The 21,597-nt window shown below is 35.7% G+C and overlaps 1 protein-coding gene across 13 annotated transcripts in view; it reads right to left on the bottom strand.

Moving 5' to 3' along the window:
• PTPRK (protein tyrosine phosphatase receptor type K) overlaps nt 1-21,597 on the bottom strand; it is a 381,627-nt gene that overhangs the window by 204,479 nt on the left and 155,551 nt on the right. For all 13 annotated transcript variants that reach the window (XM_077175285.1, XM_077175283.1, XM_077175281.1 and 10 more), the window contains exons 4-5: nt 2,750-2,831; nt 826-941 (exon numbers count right to left, since the gene is read on the bottom strand). In XM_077175285.1, the coding sequence (XP_077031400.1) occupies nt 826-941; nt 2,750-2,831 (198 nt within the window). The remainder of the gene's footprint in view (nt 1-825; nt 942-2,749; nt 2,832-21,597) is intronic.

Raw genomic sequence — 21,597 nt, forward strand, 5'->3', positions numbered from 1 at the left:
ATTTACATTTAAACTAAAGAATGCACAGAAGTTGTACATGTACCACTTAAGTGATTTTTTAAAATCCTTTTTAAATGGTAAAATTTAATCTTTTTAAGAGCAACTGGAAACTTTGCCATTATGTTACTCAACCAGTGGTCTTAAGTGTAAGTACCTCATTGCCATAATACACAGCAGACTGGGTATTTTGGAGGATGGTGGTGTTCATTTCTTTTTTTCCTTCTTTCATAGTAAGAAGGGTTATATTCTGGTTAGAGGCATCTCTTAAATTCTGACATACATACTATTCACAATCATAAATGGGTAAAAGTTAAAATTCCTCCTATTGTGGAGACAGAGAAAAAGGATGTGCAGCAGTCCTTTTAGGCTCTTCCATTAATGTACCACTGAGTGAAACTGATATGCACACAGAAGTGCAACCACATCTCTCCAGCCACCTGCTTGGACAGGTAATTTATGTGATTAAAAAGTCCTCAAAATTCACAACAGCTTTGTTACATCTGTATATTACTAGATCCTAAATGCCAATTATCTGCATTTAATGATAGTACATTTTTAAACAGAGGAGTTGATTTACAATGAGAGAAAGCACACAATGCCTTTAAGGACCAAACTTATCCCAGCACCCACACCAGCTCTTATTTTTAATCAAAGCTTTACAATATTGCAAAACTGATTACAAGTTTCTCCGTTGAACAGACATAAAATTCCATTTAAACTACATATTTTACATGCAGAAAAATAAAAGGCTTTGAATTTTAAACATTTCATCTCCAGAAAATAGCTTGTCCTCTAGCCAAACAGACTTGCATGAGTTAGCCTTACCTGGAGCCATAACTTGTTATTCACTGCATCTCTCCCTGTAGCAATGCACTGAAATGTAGCATTCTGCCCTGCATTGACCTCTACATCCCCCAGCCTCAAAAAATGTGGAGATTTATCTGTAGAGGGGGGAAAACAAAAATTACAAATAAATGTCATTATAAAAAAATAAAGGTGCCAGAAACATTATTATCTCCCTCAACCTCCATGTTTTAACAATCTTTGGCTAAAAAAGAAACAGAAGAGAGAATATTATTTGTCTCATCTGCATTCGAGAAGTGCTTTCAGTCTTTCCTCTTCTCCCCTGGTGATTCTACTAACTTTATGTTATACATGTGTTATAATAAAGTCTTTTTAAAATAGAAGCCAAAAGAAGGAGATCAGGTGCCAAAATGTCAGCAGCACTTGACAAGAATTATCCCAAAGACTTTTGACTTTATGAAATCCATCATACTGAGAAAAACCCTATTAGCAGCATACCACTCAAGCAAATAGATACTGCTTATGTTATTTGCAATGCAACTCAGAGCTCTTGTTTTGGAAAACGAGACCACTTGTGGCATTGAATATAATATTTCAGGAGCTGAAAAATATATTTTTCACACTGAGAAAGGCTGTAGGAAATCTCAGTGGCACAACCACCTGAAGGATTTACTAGACCTACAAAAGCCAACAGAAACATTTGAGGAATGAGCGTGTTATGCAGCTCACCCACCTTTTTCTCAAGAACAACTAAAGAAAACAGTAGTTGAACTGTTCTTTCTTTGTGCTTACTAAAGAAACATGATGCACAGGAAAAAACATTAAATTGGAACAAACAGGGTTTAAACATCAGTAACAAAAAGAGCTTGTCTGAATACCGTAACATACTGATAATGTGCGAGATGACTGTATCCGAGTGCCTTTTGTTTTGGCATTTCAAAACAAAACACAAAGAAGAGGAGGAAAATACATATGAAAGCCAGATATTGAATCCAAGCAGAGCTTTGCTGAGAACAGGCATCAGATAGCTGGGATGGCTGAAATATTAAAAAGGTAACTCACTCAAATACCCTGAAAGCCTGGTAGCTCCCAAGAGCTACGATTTTAAAAGGTTTGGAGTAGAAGAAAACAGGATGTGAGGCTGCCATTGGAACTTTATTATTTGGCATCATTTTACAAAGTTGGAGCAGGATATTGTTATGTCCTGGTCATTTCATAAAGCAATTAAATTATCAGCCATGTGGTACATTAGAATGAAATCATATTTTAGAGAGGGTATGTCTAGGGGAAGATGAGAAGAGTTAAACAGAAAGAATTTGCAAAAAATTTTGATAACAAGTGCTAGAAATGCATAGTAACAATTTCTTCCTCACAACCTTTTATTTGTAGAATATTCTCATTGTCATAACTTGTGTTTGCATGTATGCAATTATTCCCCAGGATTTGCAGGGAAAGGCAAACATAAATGCCTGAAGCCTGTCCACAAAACAATAAAGAAAATGCAATCTCTCAGTAGTTCAACAGCCAGAAGTCTTTTTTTTCTTTTTTTAAATCTATTTTGTCTGTTTAGAAAAAAAAAAGAAAAAAGGGTTATAAAATCTGATGAACCTCCTACAAGCATCTGCCAATTCAGTTTTCTTTAATCAGTGAGTATATACATTAACATTAAAACTCATTTTGATTATACACACCAACTGTGTATGAGTGAAAAGACTTTGAAGAATGCCCTTTTTTTTAATCCCTGTATAATTTACTTCTGGCAGAAAAATATTTCACCCAGGTAAATCACTATTGCAATCACATATCTTCCTGGAAGCTGCAACAAAAATACTATTGAAACAACAAAAAATATCAGTGAACAAGTGATGAAAACTGAGCAGTCCACAGCAATATCATATATGTCCTGAAAAGACAGAGAAAAATGCAGCTCTTAATCATTACTTACCGCAAGGGTAACTCAGGACCTGGATGTCATCAATGGCAATGTAGCCATTTCTTCCATCTGAGACTTCAGCTTCAAATATTACCTGTCAAAATGAAAGAAAAAATGTTTACAACACTCATTTCTACAGAATTCCCCTGGTGGCAAGTGTGTAGATATAAGACACGTTGCCTTTTTCATTTAGTTGAAGTTCCTACAAGGTTTGACAACTGAATGGAATATTTATTAGTCAGTGTGGTGCAGATCCCTACCATTCATATACATGGCTTGCTTTGGATTTGCTGCACATAGCACACCAGAAAAATACATGTTTAACTGCATACTGCTTTATCTCAGCTAAATGTGCAAACATGATTCAATTCTGAAAAAATGCCATTACTTTCAGACAGGTTAGGCATCACTTCACACAGGTGATCAACCAATTTTAAGAAAATTTGTTTTCTTCCTGGGGCTCACAATATAGTCTCCTGTAAACTTCTGCAGCTCAGTTGCACAGGAAAACACAGAAATAGTGCGGCACTCCCCAGTGGCAACAAAATGAACAGCTGTGACACGAGATTTATGCAGTTGTCATTAACTTCATTCTTCCTTCTTGCAAGGCAGTGAGGAAATTCCTATGTATGAAGAAAAAGAAGACACTGTCTTCACATCCAGTGTCTTCTTCCACCCCAAATGGGCAGTTAATAACAAAGAATTGCTTGGTGGTGGTTCAGCAAGTTCCTGAAATTGTGCTTTGACTGCAGAAAGAAGATGCCTGTGGGGAATGTATATTTTGATAGCCCTGGACTATAATCCTTCTTCCAGTTTCTCCAGACATTCTTGCTAAGACTGCACTTCTAGCCAATTTCTTTTTTTTCCTTCTAATTTTATTTGCACCCAAATGGAATTTAGTTACAAGAACCACTTCATTCTCTGCCTCTTGCTCCTGCCTTGGCCAACAGCAGCATGATGGATATTAATTTAGTGTCTGGGAGTCCTACTTTCATAGTGTGCCTTGTCCATTGACCTTTCTGACCAGAGCACTGTTTGACAATGTCTACTCACTCTTCAGGCATTTTCAGAGAGCTGACACTTGTTCCCAGTAACAAACATCAATATGACTATCTTTATTTCTTTAATAGTTTGGATTATCATCTTTTTCTTTACTTAAATGGTATGGTATGGAAAACAACTCAGTAAGAAAGAAACATTAAAGTCCTTCTGACAGACTGGTTTCTTTAAAGCACAATACAGTTCTATAACATACACAAACTCTGAAAGCCCATTGTTTCTCAAAGTCTAGTTAAGAAATTTTCACACCAATGCTAAGAACTGAACTAAATTTGCACTTCATTCTAACTGGTTTGTTATGGATTCACTTGGAAATAACTTAGATCCAATTCTCAGGAAAGCTCTGGCTATATAAGTGTCCTTCTCCTGTGTGTTGATACCTTCTTACACTGGGAGTCAGAGGACAGAAAGCCACATTTCTTGGGATACTGCTGGGAATTAATTTACTTCAATTTTTTTTTCCCGTCTGCTAGATGCTTTTTAGTAATCTCCACCCTGCAGGAGTAGGAAGCTATCAGAAAAGGAGAAATCCACAGCAAATAGAAAGATAAAAGACATGGAGAACCATGAGAAAAAGAAAAGTAACAAAAAAAAACCTCCAGAAAACATGGAGAAACACGGAAAGACAAGAAGTTTATGCAAAGTTATAAGGGACATGGTTTACAAGGTAAGAAAAAGAAAAATACAATAATTAAAAAGACATATTAGAGAGCTGATATTTCATATATATAGTATCATTTTTTATATTCATAATTGGCAGAACTATGAAACATTCATAACTATGGATAAAATAAGTAAAAATGCTGCTCAGTTTAAAAAATTATTATCAGGCTTTAATTTGATAACATCTGTTCATATTTAAAATAGGAAATGGAAAAAGGCAATTGCATGCATAGGTGAAAACAGCAGTTCAAAATGCTGACAAGTCAGGCAAGAATCTGAGGTAGTTCTTTTCCTCAAATACACAAACACCTTGAAAAAAAACAGACTGTTGAGCCATTGCTTTCACCAGAGGGGGCTTATCCTAATAAGACACAAGTTTCTGGGAGTGAATCCTGCACTTCACCTGCACTGCTATTCAGTTTGCAGTCCTAGAAAGAATAGCTTCAACACTTCTGTTTTAGTTGAAAAAAAAATTCATATTATCACTCTCTCCAGAAAACATTAGTTGTCTGTGCAACCATAAATGTCCTTCCTTTATTACAATTTAATTGCATGCCCATATAGTGCACTTCTGAGAGATGCTCACTTTCTTTAATGGAGAAGAGAGAGAAACTGTTTCCAGGGGATGAATTGGGCTGGCACAGAGCAGGGGCATGGAGACAACTATCCTGTCTCATTTGTACTAGAACTGACACAATGAATGAGAATGGGAAGTGCTGAATATTTCAGGTAATTCAAATGCTACTCAAGGGAATCAGATTGATCCCAGAATCTTCTACATAGTTCCAAGATGATACACAAAAAGTCATTTGCTTCTCCAAATAAAATTGCATATCCTTGTTTATGAAGTATACCTACATTCAGACACAAATTAGGATCCAGGGTCAGAACTCCCTGAACTGAACACACTCCTATGTATTTAGCCATTCCTAATGTATTTCTTGTCCATATACTGGCCCATTTTCTCCCTAAAACCATGCAAGCTTTTAGTGAACACAGTGCTATTTGGAAAAATCCATGGGTTTACTATTGACAGCATTAAGAGACCTTTCCACTTGTATGGTTTATACCAGACTTCATTTAATGAACCAAATCAGTGACAAATTGATCCCAGCCAGCCTTTTATATTATTCACAACTTTGTAAACCTCTAGTATATATCCCAAATGTAAATGCAAAAGTAATTTTGTCTCAAATTTGAAGAGTCCCAGATTGTTCAGCCAAACTCATATAAAAACCATTCCCTTTTCTTTGATTATGCTCATCCTTCTCTCTAAAGCTCTTTCTAACAACAATATATTCTTTGAAGATAACGAGAGCAGAGCTGGCACACAGTAATCAAAATATGGGTGAGTCATAATTTATTCAACAGCTTAACACCATTACCTAATTTATACTGAACTTATTTAACCATTCTTAACACTTTATTTGCTTTTTTCGACCATCACTGGGCTCTATGCTGATGTTTTTATGAACCCTGTGATTTTGCTGCAGAGTGGCAATGGCAAGCTTCAACTGAGTCCATCATTCTGTGTGTGAAATTTAGATTTTATGGAGTGTGCATTTTTTTATATCTCATTATCAACACTAAAATGTGCCTGTCATTTTATTTCTCAATCACTCTCAGTTGGCGAGTCCTTCTACAGGATCTCATAATTACATACTGTCCTTGCAATTCCAGTGCAGCTTTTACCTACAAACTTCTGTGTTTGTACTGTATTTTGGCACCCACTCTAGTCCCATATGAACATGATGACACAATTCTGTATCTAAGGAAGTATCTCATAGAATGGCAGCTTGGCTTCACCATAAGATTGTGCAGAGGGATATTTGGAAATCTAACTCGATCTAGATTCTGTTAATCACATCACTCTTACCTATATACTTGTCATCTGTAAAGGGCTGCAAGCTAAAAATTAGGTGTGAAAATGATAAGAACAAAATAAAAATTAAAAAAAAAAATGAAAGCTGTTTTGGTTTAGACACCATTTTCATGTCACAGCTCTAAAATCCAAAAGATGACAATCACTATTTATCTAATATTATTCCAGAAATAAACTTTTTTGACCAATTTAAATACTCAACAGTGTTTTAATGTGATGGAAAAAGTAGTAATTATTACATCAGAAACTCCTACAGGCCTTTAGTTATTGAAGTTTAACGCTTAAGAAATACTTCAACCTCCACATTGCTTCACAGGCCTAACAATGCATCCTGTAATCATCACAAAGGCTAAGCCTGCACTTGCAGGAATATAAGAAATGTACTTCTTAAGGACTGGTCTCACTGAATTTTTAACTCTTGTCAGGATCCAAAAGTTTATGTACCATCATCATTAGCTCATTTGAGGCACTGGTCAAAACAAGCACTCCCAAAGCATACCTAGTCAATTAATGTAGTCAGGAAAGAGGGAAAAAATTCTGTAGCCCAAAGCCTACCCTTAGGAATACAATTCTTCCTAAGTTTTGTAAAAGCTGTTTTTTTGTAAGCAATAAACATCAGCAAGAATGGTGTTTTCAGTACAATTTGGAGACCTTCTTTGTCCTTTCTCCACTTGAATAGTTCTGACCAGTCATGGTAGTGAAGGGGGTACAATGTCCCAGTTTTGACATCAGTCCTGCCTCATCATCATATATAGAAAACAATGCATCATTTAGATAAAAGTCAGCATTAAAAGTTTTAGTTACAACAGAAATGTAGTGTTTCATTGGCAATTTTTTCCTGCTAGGCTCTAATGCACCTAATTAGGGAGAGATGAAGAAGAATTGGAGATGAAAATATCAAGAAGTTTTTAAAAGGAAAAATTTAGATACTGTAATTTCCATAAAGCATTCAACCTACAACATACTTTTCTTCAGGCATAGTAGGACCTCTACTAGCTAGGTTATCTGAAATCCAACTTGTACATGGATGAATTCCAGTGCTTGGTGGAAAGGTGTACGAGAGAGCTGTGTGCACACAGAAGTTAATACATCTGTGATAAACCACAGTAAAACCAGAGTACAGCACAAAAAAAGACAACCAAAACCACTGAAAAACAAACTACAAAAGAACCTACAAAAAACAAACAAAGAAACCCCAACCAAACCAAAAGAAGCAGTGAAGTTATATCAACTTCACTGAAATTCACCAGATGTGTTATATTAACCTCACCAGATATAAAACTTTAGTCTTTCATAAGAATATAAAAAGAAAACTTTAATTAAAGTTTATTTTCTACTTCATACACACCTCTTTCTTTCACTATTTTTAAGTTTTGTAACAGCACAGTAGGGTATTCCAGATATATTCATACCTAGTACTTGCAATAGAATTGATAAAGGCTAAACAGCACATAGAAGTTTGTTTTGCAGTAAAATAATTCTCTGCAGATGAAATGCCATGCAGAGCAAGACCAATTATATATAAAACAGTAACAAATCCTATTCACTGACAAGTTTCTAGCCCTATTCAATACTTTCACAGTGTTAAAGGCATTTTAAAACACTGAATCAAAGGTTTTAATTACCAAGAAACGAAAAATTAATATAAACATCAAAACAGTGTCATGTTACAAAAGACAATGCTTAATGGAAGCTAGCTGAAAGGGGCAGCTAAAGAAATTTTATCTAACATACAAAACTTTTGTTGACATAATAAAAAGCATTTCCCTTGTGAGAGTTACAGACAATTTTGCTGAACTAATTTAGAAATCATGAAAACATAATTAATTCCACTTGAATGCTCAAGTAATCCTGTGAGGCAGCCTTTGCAGCTGACATGACCCAAGAGAACTTTAGCACAGCAAATCAAACACTTGGGTGAAAACTCTGGAATCTCAAGTCTGCCAGGCCAGCTAACACCCAATTACTTCTTTTTCCCTCAATAACACACCTTCTGGCATTGGAAACCACAGGAGTTAAGGCTATCTTGTCACTGGTATCCAGCTCAGCTGGTCATCTCAGATTTTGACCATCTCAGAGTCACCTACAAGGAACCCTGACATTCATAACTCCTCTCATCCCTAAAGTTGCATTCAGGTTTCACTTGACGTAGGGAAATCTGTACTCTAAGATGCATCTCAGTTCATGCTCTCTGGTGAACAATCACACACAAAAAACATGCCTCCAAAGGGTCCTAAAGAGTGATCTTTTAAACAATTTATTAGTGGTAAGTGACATAGCTATCTATTCAATCCCTGAGGAAAAAAAAAACCAAACAAAAAACAAAGCCACAAGTATAAAATCATTTCTTTGTGTGAAACAAGAACTGTAGGTTAGGTTTTGTTGGTTAAAAAATTCAAACATGATGAGAGCTAATAACAATATTTTACTTGCACAAACAAGATACATGTTCCAGCAAAACAGATAATTAATATGAAGTATAATAAGCCTTTGGAAGGACCTGTATGACAATTGCCTGATGGCAGGAAAAGCTAGCAATTAGACTCAGTGACCCTGGAAACCACTGTGTTAGTAACAGAGTGAACACCAGAGAGGGAAAAACAAAAAAAAAAAAATCACATCTCTGCATATCTTTGCTTACTTCTTTCAAGTTACTTATGCCAAATATTTCTAGACTCCTCCTAGAAAATATCTGGATGAAGCACCACACATGGATGAGTTACAGCTATGCTGGCTTTGGAGCAGTAGTAGTTTATCATGTGGGAATACTTACAGTTCTATAAAATCACACCCTGCTCTTGACTACTGAAGAACTTAAAGAAAAAACATACTTACATAGCCCATAAACACCAGATCATCAAAAACCCAAAACATTTAAGGGTGAAAGCTCTTACAGGATTGAGATTTTAAAATAACAGTAATGACGTGTACAAAAGCATGACTTTTAACCATGGGCAACAAAATACTGATAGCACTGTAAATCATGACATTTAAAGGCTAAAATTGGGAGAGCAGCAGTAAGAGACAAGTTAAGAACCCATATGAAATACTCAGTGCTTTGCTTATTTTTGAGATAGACTAAAAGTTCAAGGAAACTCTTCCCAGTAGCACAGAAGCAGTCCTTTGGAACATGGGTAGCTACCAGAAAATGCAGGAATGCAAGCTTGGCATAATGCCACTTCTCCAAACCTATAGCAGAGGTCAGTCCTTTTTGACTTTCAATGGCCTTTGGGAATTTCCTATCACGTGGAAAATTTTTGAGCAGGACTTGATAACCCATAGAGGTGCCTTTCAACTTTGACCATTCTATTTTCTGAAACTGTTGTCCTACAAAATAGTTTTATTTCACTTACATCAAACAGAAGGGCTTCAGTTCAGTTTTGACTGTGTATCTTCCAGATAGTCACTATGGGTTGGATTGAATATAATCCTTTTCTCTGTAGAAAGTGTTAATTGAAATGTTTCATGTATGCATTTTACAATTTTAATATTTACTAGATGTATTCTGCCAGAATGCTGGCTACCAGCTAACACCTGCCTGTTTTATGATTACTCCTGCCTATGAATCATTTGTGGCATGATGGAAGCACTATTTGAATAAGTCACCTGGAAAGATTTGCTATCCCCTTCCCCTAATAACCTAGTAAAAATATACAATCATCCATCAACAAAGTTTTGAGCTGTAAAAGGTTCTCCAGCAATCATTTTTAGCCACAGAGAAGCAGAGACACATCCAAGGGACAATGCAATGAACTTCCAACAGCCTTGCCCTACCCTTGGCACTTGTAGGGTGAGCTCACAAATACTTCACTGATGAATACTGACATAAGAATAAACAAGTCTTTTTATAACGTAAGGACCAAAATCTATTGTGTTAATTCCCATATTTCCATGTGAGAATCCAAGCCTAAATGATCATGCTACCCTGAACTATGGAGCTGACTCCATCAATTATCTTTTATGCTTTTTTGATACTTTCTTCTTTCTTTTTTTTTGTATCTCAAAGTTTTTCTGTGTTTTGTTTTAATGGACCAGAAGTTTAAGAGGGTAGTCATTACAGTCTTTTAAGTGATGACAGTTTTATCAGCAGTAACCACAGACCCAGCAAATCCATATATTTATCAAGGATAATCATAGGGCCCTAATTTACAGGTAAAACAATTGCATGGAAAAGGCAACACAAGCAAGTTCTCCAGAAGCACATTACTGCAAAGAAATCAAGTATAAAATGGCTTTTGTCACAGTGAAGCAAAGGAATGCAAGCTAAACTTTGTTAACCATTTTTTATTGCTCCACACTAGCTTTGAACAAATCAGTTTGACAGGCTGCACCTTCAATGTAAGCAGAAAAATTTCCACATAGGGTTAGAATAGAAAAACAACCCCCAAGCCACACCTAATAACTGATTCAACACCTTTATTTTTTATTCCTACTACAACTGAAAGAAATTAATTCCTCATGGTTGGTAAAGTGACAGCAAAGCCTACAAAATTCATATTTGTCAATGAAAAAGCAGAAGAACCAGGTGGTTTTTGAGAGCATGATACATTGAAATTGAGACCCTGAAGAAGAAAGAGCCTAAAGTTTTGTCTCTGTCTACATAAACTGACATACCTTTAAAAACAAAACCAAAATGCAGCTCCACAGATACACAATGGTACCCACAGCTTTTCACTCTAAAATTTTATTTTGTGAAGCAAAAAAAAAAAAAAGCAAAACTCAAAAACTCAACACAAAACCAAAACCACCCCACAAACCCTAAACAAACAAAACTAGCTGAATCTTTCAAAATATATTAACTGACATCCTTCTACATGTCTTATCTAGGGTGTGCACTTGGGACCAAGTTTTGATGATTTTGCCTTCACTTAGACTACCTAGAGAGCTACAAAGAAAGAGAGCTACTAAGAGAAAGACCTTGAAAAGGTCTCTAAATACCAGATATGGCAGGCCTCCAGATACTAAGATGCAATTTCAACGAGTCTTTCTGAATATTATCTTCCTACTTCTGAAAACATTAGACCAGGAACATTGTAACCATTTAAACTGTCACTACTACTTGGTTATACATAATATCACATGCCTTGGTTAATGAAATCAGACAAGTCAGATTAATTCCCTAATTTCTTACTCAGAGCAGAAACTTGTATTTGAGATTGTGACAGTGAAATATTTATTTTGCAGCACAGTAAAGGTAGTAAAAAAGATAATAAAGATGAAGCAGCAAAAGCAATAGCTGTGAAATCTGTCTGTGATGCTAAGTAGATAAACATCAGTCAGGAATGATACCAGATCTACATTTCCCCACCACCAGCAGTGACCAATATGTTAAATTAACTCAGAAGGGATTCTCCAGGTATGTTTTTCTGGGATATTTTTAGAGCTTTTATGCATTGCATCATTAACAGTAAAAGAATTAAATACAGAATCATTGTAATTTCTTAAATTTATTTTGGAGTAGAAAGCTAAAGGTATTCAGCTTATATTCTCAGTTTGCAGGAAGGAGTATGAAGGAGTTACACACTATTAAGGAGCTCAACAAATGAAACTGGATCAGAGCAGAGAAGACAAGTTACTGACAAGTCAAGTAAGGCACATCACACAAAGATAAAAATTGACCAGACAGAGACTTGGGGCAAAGAATTTCCTCTGTCCTCCCTTAAAACCCTTAACTTCAATATATCCACTAAAGTCTTACTAGTTGTTTTCCTTTCCACCTTCCCTCTACTATCAATCTGCAAACATCTGATACTTCAACTGGCCTTTGAACAAACAAGCTAATCTGAAAAGTCAAACAAAGGAATGATGAATCCCAAATTCAAGAGAAAAGGGTCTCTCTGTTCTCAAAACAAATCCATTTTATATTTTTTAAGTGCTGAAGATTAATACTGAGCAGACCTTTAGGTGTACCACGTAAACTATATCAGAATTTCCCCCAGCAAAATGAGTAATGCTTCTGGTCTCTGGTACTGCACTTGAATGTATCATTTTTCTCCGCAGAAAAGGGAAGGCAAAAATACTTCCCAAATTAATATTGTCTCCCAAAAGGAAGAAACAATGAAGAATCATTCATAATAACATTCTTTGAACTATCTCAGGATAATGCACCAACTTGTTTGGGGTTTTTTTTTAATTGTTCAGAAAAATAGCTGTGAAACACCAAGCAATTACTATTCTTGAAACAGCTTAGGTTTTATAATGAGCAGAGCAAACTTACCATAGCTTCTTTTAATTTGAAACACATATTTTTAACATGCCTATAAAATAATTTTCTAACAGATGGATTATTAAATGGCAGAAAAAGACCTCATAGATGAGTACTAACCTTTCACCTCATAAAATTGCAATTTTTATCTACAATGAGCAGATAAGAGAGACGGACATCCTTACCAGTAACCTTCAGATAGGTTAAGATAAATTTAAAGCCCAAGACAAACATATTTTAGAATCTCTGCTCTCAAGTTTCATTGTTCATTATCGTAAGCCGTTGTAAGTTATTAAAGATTGTGCCACTGGCTATTAAAGGAAAGTCATAACCTATATTTAAAATGCCTTTTTTTCCACTGAGGCGGCAGGGACATTATTCCACCAGTGGATCCAGTTGATATCTGTATCACAACACTCTGGATTATATTCAACACAGTGCTTTTCACTTACATGACATTTTATAAAAGATGACAAAGGCAATTCTTAAGTGGGAGCAAATTAGGGTTTGCGATTGGAATGATGATTTCTCTCCTCACCAGATTGAGGTTTCTGCAGTCACAGCCAATTATCATCATGTTCAGTTCACAAAGGTTTGCAGAACACCACAGGCCACAAGAAATTCCCAACATTATAACACAGCTTTAACAACCACAGACAAATATCAGACAAAAGCCAAGAGTACATTGCTCTACCACAACAAATACTGAGAAGGCAGTGCCAATACCTGTCACAAATTCTCTTTTGTTTCCTAGTGGAAAATCCATGTAGATTTAAATTAGCAAAGTTCACCATAGAATATACATTTACTTTTTGCTCACATTTTAAATACATGTGCAATAATATTTATTTTCACAATTCTAAACATGAGCTACAAAAATTATTCAAAATCCATCTCTGTGTCAAAAACTACAGACCTTGATCTGTTTACACTACTTCTCCTGGATATCAATTGCCAAAAATCTTTTAAATAAAATCACAATCCTAAACGTAGTACAAAGTTCAACTATATATACACACATATATATGTTATCATATATATATACGTATATATAACATCTGGTTATATATACATAATGTCCAAATGAGATACTAGAGAAGAACAAGCAATCCACTTATAGCATATAAAAATATTTCTGCATTTAGTAATTGATATAGACATGTGTGCATGAATGTGCTTACATGAGCCAATACATACTTTGAATTTGGACAAGGTATTGATTACACACAATGAACAGGGCACTGTGTCTCAGCAGATATTAAATATGTTTATCCAAAGACTGCTGATAAACTGTCAGACTCATGATGCCATTTTTAATTAGCAATATTTTCATATATTTTCTTAAGTTCCACTGATCCACATAGAGTTACCAGATTCCTTTCTGGTTTCCCTTGCGTAAAACAGACACAGCTCTTTTCCATGTCACTTTTAGGCTCTCCTTCCCACATCTCTTGGCAGCTTTGCACTACAGAATAGTGATTGCAATGTGTAATACCTGCACTTGACATACAACACTGAGTAAGCTCATCTTAACTCTGTAAAAGAAACACTCCCTTAAGTCAAAGGTAACTTGCACAACACTACCAAAATAAACATGGAGATCCTAAAATAACTTCCAATGTTTTCATTCAATGTCAGACTTTCTAACACCCTTCTTAGGAAATAAATATCATTTCAGGGAAAAATTAACAGGTAACATTCTCCTTATGCAAACTTCACTTCTCCTCATTTTTCCTTTCCTCAACAAAATGTTCCCTTCTATCAGGCATTTCTTGACAGCTTTCTGTGTTCCAGACTCTCCTCATTTGCCACCTTGCTCCCCTCACTCCTTCCCAGAATACACTCAATTTGCACATGTGAAAACAAGGCTTCCTGCAACTACAGCTCCATGTTCCTTAATTCTCTTTTTTTTCAAAGTTGGCATGTCCAAAAAATCATTTTGCTATTCCATTTCCTTGGTTCATCTTTCAAAGTAAAAGTACCATCACCAAGCTGCATCCCTCAATAAAACTAAGATTCATTTCCATCTCATCTGACAAGCTTAGTGTCCTCTCTTCCAAAATTGAGTGCACTTAGCTTCCATAGCACAATCTTCTTTTAGGTCTTCTGTTTAGATATTACCTGAGGTTTCTCTTGTTCCTGTAAGCACTGGAGCTTCACACTATGCTTAAGACTCATTCTCTGCTTCCTCATTGCTGACACCCTCCAACACTAAAATAGCTATAAACCAAAACTTATTTCTATACTTTTGAAATACAAAGTTAAAACAGTGGGGGAACTTCTGGTGAGGTAAGTAAACATTTTCCATCTAAGACCAGATTGAAAGGCCAGTGCAGAAATAAAGTAAATGCAGCTATGAGACTGGAAACACAGGCATCAAGGCATCACAAGGCAACAAAGACACCAAACTAATATTCAGTTGGCACAAATTCCAAACTCCAACTAATTACTTTGTCACATCTGGTGTAATGGGCATGTCTGGTGTGCCCACTGTTGTCATGAAAATGGGTATCACCAAATAGGAAGGAAGAACCACACACATAATGCCTGTAGATTGCACTACAGGTAGTCCTAGATTTTACCTCACTTCCAAAACATCTAGTAATACAAGAGCCAGTGCCTAAAGAATTTTGGAAATAAAATAGTCACAGATTTCATGAGTTATTTGTATTGTTCACATTCTTCAGATTTTCTTCCAATAATCTGTCTTTAATCAGTTTGGAAATTGGAGTGCTGTACTTTCTTTTGCTGCTGCTTCTTTAACACTTCCTCAGCTGATAGTACTTTTCTAAGTTATTTTGCCCATTTTTCCATTTCATCCACAGATATAAATTGTGCTCACACACACAGAGAGGAAAATTTTACTCTTGCTTGATATGAACAGACCATATGTCTGTGAAGGCAAAACTTAACATGAGAGAGAAATATGTAAAAAACAATTTCATAAACAGAATTTTGCTTTGCTTCCAAGTATCTCAACCATGCATTTCAGACCCTCTCTTCTTGCAGTTTCAAGCCAGATATGCCAACCATGTCAGCCAAAACTCAGCCTGAGGTTTCAAGGCTTTCCAGTTACAACACTTAGCTCTTTGCATTCCAGAATTCTAAACAGATCTCATCTCCCCACAGTGTTCATACAGCACCAACAATTATATTCTCTCAGTGGAGTGTGTAAGCCACGTTCAGGCAATCCCTGTCCTGACACTAACCAAAGCTTGAGGTGTGCCAATTGCAGAAAGCCAATAAAGGCTCCATTATTGGAAACTAGATACCAGAACATACACACTCGCATATGAAACATGCTGTCTCCTCCACTGCACTTTCTCCTCAGCTATCCTGGCCTGAAATGACAACCATTAAATTTTGAATTTAATTGCTCAGTCAGGTAAGTTATACTTTGGCTAAGGATGCATAATAAATAACATGAACAGTAACCAAATACTAATAAAATATTAAATAAGAAGCATTTGTGATATTTAAGAAAATTGGTGTGATTATATCTTGTATCATGGTGGTGTAATGCCTCAGAGAGGTTCAGTTAATCATGTGTCACCTAAAGCAGCATAACTATTACTTCTAAAAAGCAAGCTGAAACTGCAAACTTAACAGTACCTTTAACTCAATACCCATGTTTACTTAAGACCTCTACTCATGACATTTTAGCACAGAAGATCTACCCAGATTTAATTATTTTAAAACAAACACGTCACAAAATCTATCCTTTTTAATTTACTTCATTGCATTTGCTAAAATTACTTTTGCAGACCTTGCTTAGAGAGCCATAAATATGATTCAGTAACTTTTATGGCCAGCTCCTTTATAGGCAGCAAAGAGAAAACTTTTCACTAACAAACACACCAAAATACTACAAAATATTCAAAGATCACCTTTAATTTACCAGCATTTGCTGATAGCTACAATGACCGATAACCCAGTGGATGGCTTCTCCTCTGTAATCAGAATGGGAAATAAACCGTGTACCTTGGCAAAGCAGACTTCCATTTCAATCAAGGTAAACAGTGATAGGACAGGGCTATTCAAAGCATTTCTGTTCCCCTTTCTCACAGTGATTACTGTTTAATAATGGCAGATACGACAAATTGAGTAATAGTCATTTTGTCCTTTGGCATATCTGGCTATCCTTGGCTTAAGCTTAGTCAATCCTGTGCACAGAACCAAAGTCAAACATCACGGTCCTGACAAAACTAAGTGATGAATAAGGACAATACAAACTAAAGAAAAAAACCTGTGTGATCCATCTCTGTGCTGTAAACAGGTCTGTGGATGTGAAAAAATTCAAGGTATTTGTAGAACAATAAATTCAGTGGATGTCAGAATATCTAGGGACTCAGGGGCTATTCATCTTGTGCCTGAGAGATATGGAGAACAATCCCTTACTAACAGTCATGCTTTCTTTTCCTCCTTCCTCTTCATCTTATGCCATTTCACTGTAAGGTATTGAATGCCTCAAATCTTGCATCCAGGATGGAATTCTGAGGACAAAATGCTTTCATTGTGAGCTAAGACATTTATTATGGATATGTCGGGGTATTAACACATACCTGCATGTGCACATAGGATTTTTTCCTGTTACTGTCTAAATTGTTACTCTCTCTAGCAACATAGAAGATTTCAAGACACCGTAAGAGAATTTCAATATAAACTTCTGTTTGCTGTAGAAACTCTATCCACACACAATATAGAGTAGAAAAGGAAGTATACTATTACCATGACAATTGAGTATAAGGAAACATTAACAGATGGTTATAATATTCAAGCTGAATAATTTATTGTTTAGACATTTAGACATGTCTGATTTCAACCTAGAAAACACTTTATATCTTGTATGCAAAGTAAACTTTTGATGCACACCAGAAGACTGAGGCACACAATTATCAACACAAAAAGTGATTAGGTTCCAAGGCTTTAAAGCACAATTCTATGAAATGTAAAACCCAGAAATTCAGCAGCATCTCTCACTATGCCTCAAATACTCTCCTGCTACTATTATGAGTTAAACAAATACAAAAATAGATAAGTTGGACATATGTTAAAAGGCTCTTTTAGATAATTTTGAAAGAAATAACCAAATATATCCTTACCACAAACTTGTGATAGTAGAATAGTCCTTAATTGAAATGGAAATAGATATGACCTACAAAAAGAACTACTTTTTAATCATCAAACATTTTAATTTCCAAGGGGGAAAATCCAGAAGTACCATTAAAGGGAATGCTTTGGACACTGACACAGGGTGCTTATTTTCAGACAATTATCTTCAGCAGACCCTTGCATCTCTGTGTGATTAAGTTACTACAGCACCTCTTATGTTAAAGCTCTAACATAAAACATTACATTAACTACCACACAAAAAATAGCTCGTTCATTCTGAAGATGCTCTTCTATGCACGTCCTCCATGTCCTCCTTATACATCCATACATCAAAAACTGTAAATATTTACTATGTAGTCTCAGTTGTTAAATTTTTATTTAGTTTCAAACTCTTTTTCTACCCAATGAACAGTGGAGAAGCTAATCAAAGGATAAGACAGAAAGAAATAATCAGGATTTGAGTTTGGTTGGTTTTATGTTTTCCCATTTTCAAAAAAAAAACCAAAAAGATGAGATAAAAAGTGTCACTGCAGCAAGAGTTCCTAAAATTGATGCAATGTGAAATTAGGCTCACAGCAGTTAGCTGAATTAATTTTTTAGTGCATGCAGCCTGAGGAAAGTGAAAATAAGGAATGGAATATTATACCTATAGAAATTTTCATGTCCTCTCTAAAAACTAACCAATGAGGACTGTATTCCAATATTTACATGTGAATAAGACTGTTACTGAGATGTCAGACAAGAGTAGCTAGACAAACACATGCCGTACTTCATATACCAACTTTTCTAGGTAAAAGTTGAGAAAGACACCATTTTAATAGCCCACAAGGGCTACCTTGACAGGTCAATACAAATAATTTTATACTTAAACTAAATTACATGAAAGTAATTACTAAAATTTCTTCTAAAATTTAAAAAAAATCTATCACACTTAAAAATGAAAATTTTTATATTGAATTCACAACATTCTTAATTTGTTGTCTCTTTTAACTTAGCTGCCTTTTTGATCAGTAAGACTAAAGAAGGGAAAAACCCCCAAACCAACCCAAACCTTCCCACTAGGCCATTAATGAATAGATTTCACAATAAAATAAGGTCAAGTTAAAAAGCTTTTCACTGACAAACCAAAGGGTAGCATCCCTTTTTCATAGATTATTAGCCAAACCAGTTGTAGGAAGACACTTAATGAAAAGGACATTCCATTAAAAAAGGAATGTAACCACTGTATTCAAGATGATGTCTTCATTTGTAAGTTTGGTCACTTTATCAAGTCAGAGTACACATAAAAAGAGATGTGCAATTTTCCTTTTTCAAGAAAATCTTATTTCCCAAACCATCATTTTCTTTTTTTCCCCTCTCCAGTCTTTCTGGCCATCTCTTCTTTCACTGTTTCTCACCCTCTCTGCAAAGGATAAAAGGATTTTGCTCTCCTCCAAAAGGAGGTTCAAGGGCAGTAATTTGATTCCTTTCATTTAAAGTTCTCCAGTTCATTCATAAAAAGCCATGAAGCTTCTATTCAAGAGTATTAATATATTTTTCAAACAGATACCTGAAAGCTTCCTATATAAACAATATATTCATATATGAGGTAGTACAGTAAAAATAAACTCAGAAGTTGAAAGTGTCCCATAGCTGGCAGCAAAAGTTTGGAACAGAAGTTTAAATTACTTAAAGCAAAAATAAATTAATAGAATCATAGAACAATTTAAGATTGAAAAGACCTTGAGATCATCAACTCCAACCATTCTTTATTCACATGCTTATCTGAAAATACCTTTTAATGTCCTTTTCATTCACTCATGCAGGAGCCTGAGTCTAAAAATTAAGCATATTAGCTAGGAAAAAAAGCCTGAAATCTTGCTTCTTAACTCCATACACTATTTTCTCCCTGGGAGGTGGGAAAGTCTCTTAACTGATTTCAAAGTTGTCCCTGCCAGAAAAGCGTACCCTTACTTTGATCCAACCAGCAAGACCAATTTACTTGAAAGCCACTTTTCAAAAACACATGTGGCTAAATACTCCACTGAAACAAAAAGTCTTCAGTGTTTACTAGGGCAAATTTGACCAATTTACAAACTGACTTCAGCAAATCCAGCAATTACTTCTCTAAGAACAAAGCACTAAATTAACTTCTAAAAGACAAAATAAAATATATGTGAAACAAAAAGCTGTGTTCACACAATGTTTCTGGACAGCAGGCAAGCATTTCTTCGCCATTTCCCTGTGCTGTTAATAGAAGCTTCTTGCTGAGCATAAAAATCTTGTCCAACTACAGCAAAGTGTCAAAGGATTTGAAACCATGTTTTCCCCTTGTCTTACACTGTTGTGTGCCACCTGTTGACATGACACAAAAAATGGTCAGGTTCTCCCCTTCCTCCTCAGTGTTCCACAGCCACTTATCCTCTTATCCATTTACAAGTCAAACCTTAGGATCCTTTGCCCATGTCTGAGATAAATTTGCAACCATCACTGGTTTGTTTTCTAGCCCTACCTTCTGGAACTACACAGTTTTTTACATATAGGGCTTTTCTACCTGTTCTGATTTTGCATCTGTTTTTCATGCTCATATACAACAAATGTGACAATGCTTCTCAAGAGAGGTCTGAAATCTGACTGTCTCAGCAGTACAGGAAGCAGTTTGCCAGGCTAAGGTTTGAAAATACAGCCCTGTACACCGCTGCTGATAGATGGGGCAGGACTTGCTAAAGGAGCAGGTCTGCTGCTTTGCTAACAGACTTAGAGAATGTACATGATCTGTACTAGGAAACTTGAATCCTATTGTATATTCATGGACCATGAACCCTTCCCAAAAGTACATAATTATTCTTGAAAACAAAGGGTATTTTTATACAAATGAATTCAAAATGCCTGTATCTAAGAGAGCAATTATTTTACCTGGTAACATTTACCTATAAGTGATCTACTTTTTATGGTGCTATAAATATACATATGAGTATTAATGACTACATCATCAGTTAAGCGACTTAACTCTGTTCAGTTTTTGGTTTTGGTGTTTTCTTGAAATAGTAGCTCATAACCTATCTGGAGTACCCCCCACCTAGGATTGTTTCCCCTTACCTAAGAAAGTTGAGTGCATATGCTTCAGCACATACTGAAAACAAACATATAAACATTTCTTTTACTGGCATATCAGACTGCTCACATTTATGAAATTACTCTTTTTACTCACTGTCATTCACATTACATATCTTCCCTTTGTAAAATAAGCTGCTTGCTGCTATAAAATGTGCTTGCTATGAATCAATAAAATATAAATCTATTTTATACAAATCAAAGACCCATCATACGTCAATGACTGCAAAGAGCACTGTCTAGCAGTTATGTTTTCAGCCCACCCATGAAGATCACACAGAGCTTATACTCTGCAACCTCCTATGGTGATCTATTCAAACATATTTGTTGTAAACTTCTGCTTTTTAGGAGTCAGGAAGTGCTTTGCACTTGCCTCTTTTCTAAATTTTTCATTCCATACATAGAGAGGAGTTTTGCCTTCATAATTTTCCTCCTGCCTATGTTTCAATCCATTGTGCCAGTGAGGAGAACATCGATTCCTTTTTCCTCAAAAGCTCCAAGTCTTTTCTCTGCAACTAAGAGCAGCTGGTTTTGCCCAGGTGTCAAGAGTTAGCTTTTGATTTCACAGGACAAGTTGTGTTTGTAAAATATGTACCAGTGATGTGCTCCATCTGCAGAGTCAGGATGGTGTGCAAAGTGCTGACAAGGAAATTAATAAAGCTAAATATACAAATTGGCATGAATGGTAACACCAGTACTTAGATTCTCATTTTTTCCATACATGCAGTCAGACTTGTAACTACTGCCTCTTATCTTTTTACTGTGCACCCCTCAGAAGAATTCAGTTCTGTATTCTCTTGAACATCTTCCAGGCAGTAGATTCAAGGTCCACACTAGGAGCTTAGA

Source organism: Agelaius phoeniceus, chromosome 3, assembly GCF_051311805.1.
Source record: "Agelaius phoeniceus isolate bAgePho1 chromosome 3, bAgePho1.hap1, whole genome shotgun sequence".
NCBI lineage: Eukaryota > Metazoa > Chordata > Aves > Passeriformes > Icteridae > Agelaius > Agelaius phoeniceus.